This window comes from Coturnix japonica, unplaced genomic scaffold, assembly GCF_001577835.2.
Source record: "Coturnix japonica isolate 7356 unplaced genomic scaffold, Coturnix japonica 2.1 chrUnrandom784, whole genome shotgun sequence".
NCBI lineage: Eukaryota > Metazoa > Chordata > Aves > Galliformes > Phasianidae > Coturnix > Coturnix japonica.
The window spans coordinates 19,642-20,720 of NW_015440143.1; the positions used below are offsets into that span (position 1 = coordinate 19,642).

Consider the following 1,079-nt stretch of genomic DNA (forward strand, 5'->3'; position numbering starts at 1 on the left):
TGCTCTATATTGATCCCATACCGTCCCATACTGCTCTATATTGGTCCTATACTGGTCCATATTGATCCCATACCATCCCATACTGGTCCATATTGTTCCCATACCATCCCATACTGGTCTATATTGATCCCATACCATCCCATACTGGTCTATATTGATCCCATACCATCCCATACTGATCTATATTGATCCCATACCGTCCCATAATGGTCTATATTGATCCCACACCTCCCCATACTAATATATACCGACCCATAGTGGACCCACACCATCCCATTCAGCCCCACACTGACCCCATACAGGCCCATACTGCCCTCTCCCATCCCATACTTGTCCATACAGCCCTATACTGGTCCATACCACACCATACAGCCCCCATATAGCCCCATACTGGTCCGTACAGCCCTATACTGGTCCATACCACCCCATACAGCACCTTATAGCCCCATTCAGCCCCGTACTGGTCCGTACAGCCCAATCCAGCCCCATACTGGTACATACAGCCCTATACTGATCCATACAACCCCATACAACCTCATTCAGGTCTGTACAGCCCTATACTAATCCATACCACCCCATACAACCCCATACTGATCCATACAGCCCTATACTGGTCCATACCACCCCATACAGCGCCTTATAGCTCCATACAGCCCCATAATGTTCTGTACAGCCCCACCCAATCCCATACTGATCCATACAGCCCTATACTGGTCCATACCACCCCATACAGCGCCATACTGATCCATACAGCCCTATACTAGTCCATACAGCCCCATTCAGCCCCATACTGATCCATACAGCCCTATACTGGTCCATACCACCCCATACAGCCCCACACTGGTCCATCCAGCCCCACTCAGCCCCACACTGTTCCGTACCTGCTGCGCCAGCTCCCTGGTGGGCGCAAGGACGAGCGCCTGCGTGGCCTTGATGTGCAGCTCCAGCTGCTGCAGGATGGAGATGGCGAACGTCGCCGTCTTCCCCGTCCCCGACTGCGCCTGAGCGATCACATCGTACCCTGGGGGGCAATGGGGGGCAACAGAGATCAATGGGTGCAAGAGGGGGCAATAGGGGGT

The 1,079-nt window shown here is 52.9% G+C and overlaps 1 protein-coding gene across 2 annotated transcripts in view; it reads right to left on the bottom strand.

Moving 5' to 3' along the window:
* The window catches only part of LOC107307689 (eukaryotic initiation factor 4A-I), a 7,167-nt gene that overhangs the window by 3,421 nt on the left and 2,667 nt on the right, over nucleotides 1-1,079 (bottom strand). For both annotated transcript variants that reach the window (XM_015851207.2, XM_015851208.2), the window contains exon 4: nucleotides 882-1,021. In XM_015851207.2, the coding sequence (XP_015706693.1) occupies nucleotides 882-1,021 (140 nt within the window). The remainder of the gene's footprint in view (nucleotides 1-881; nucleotides 1,022-1,079) is intronic.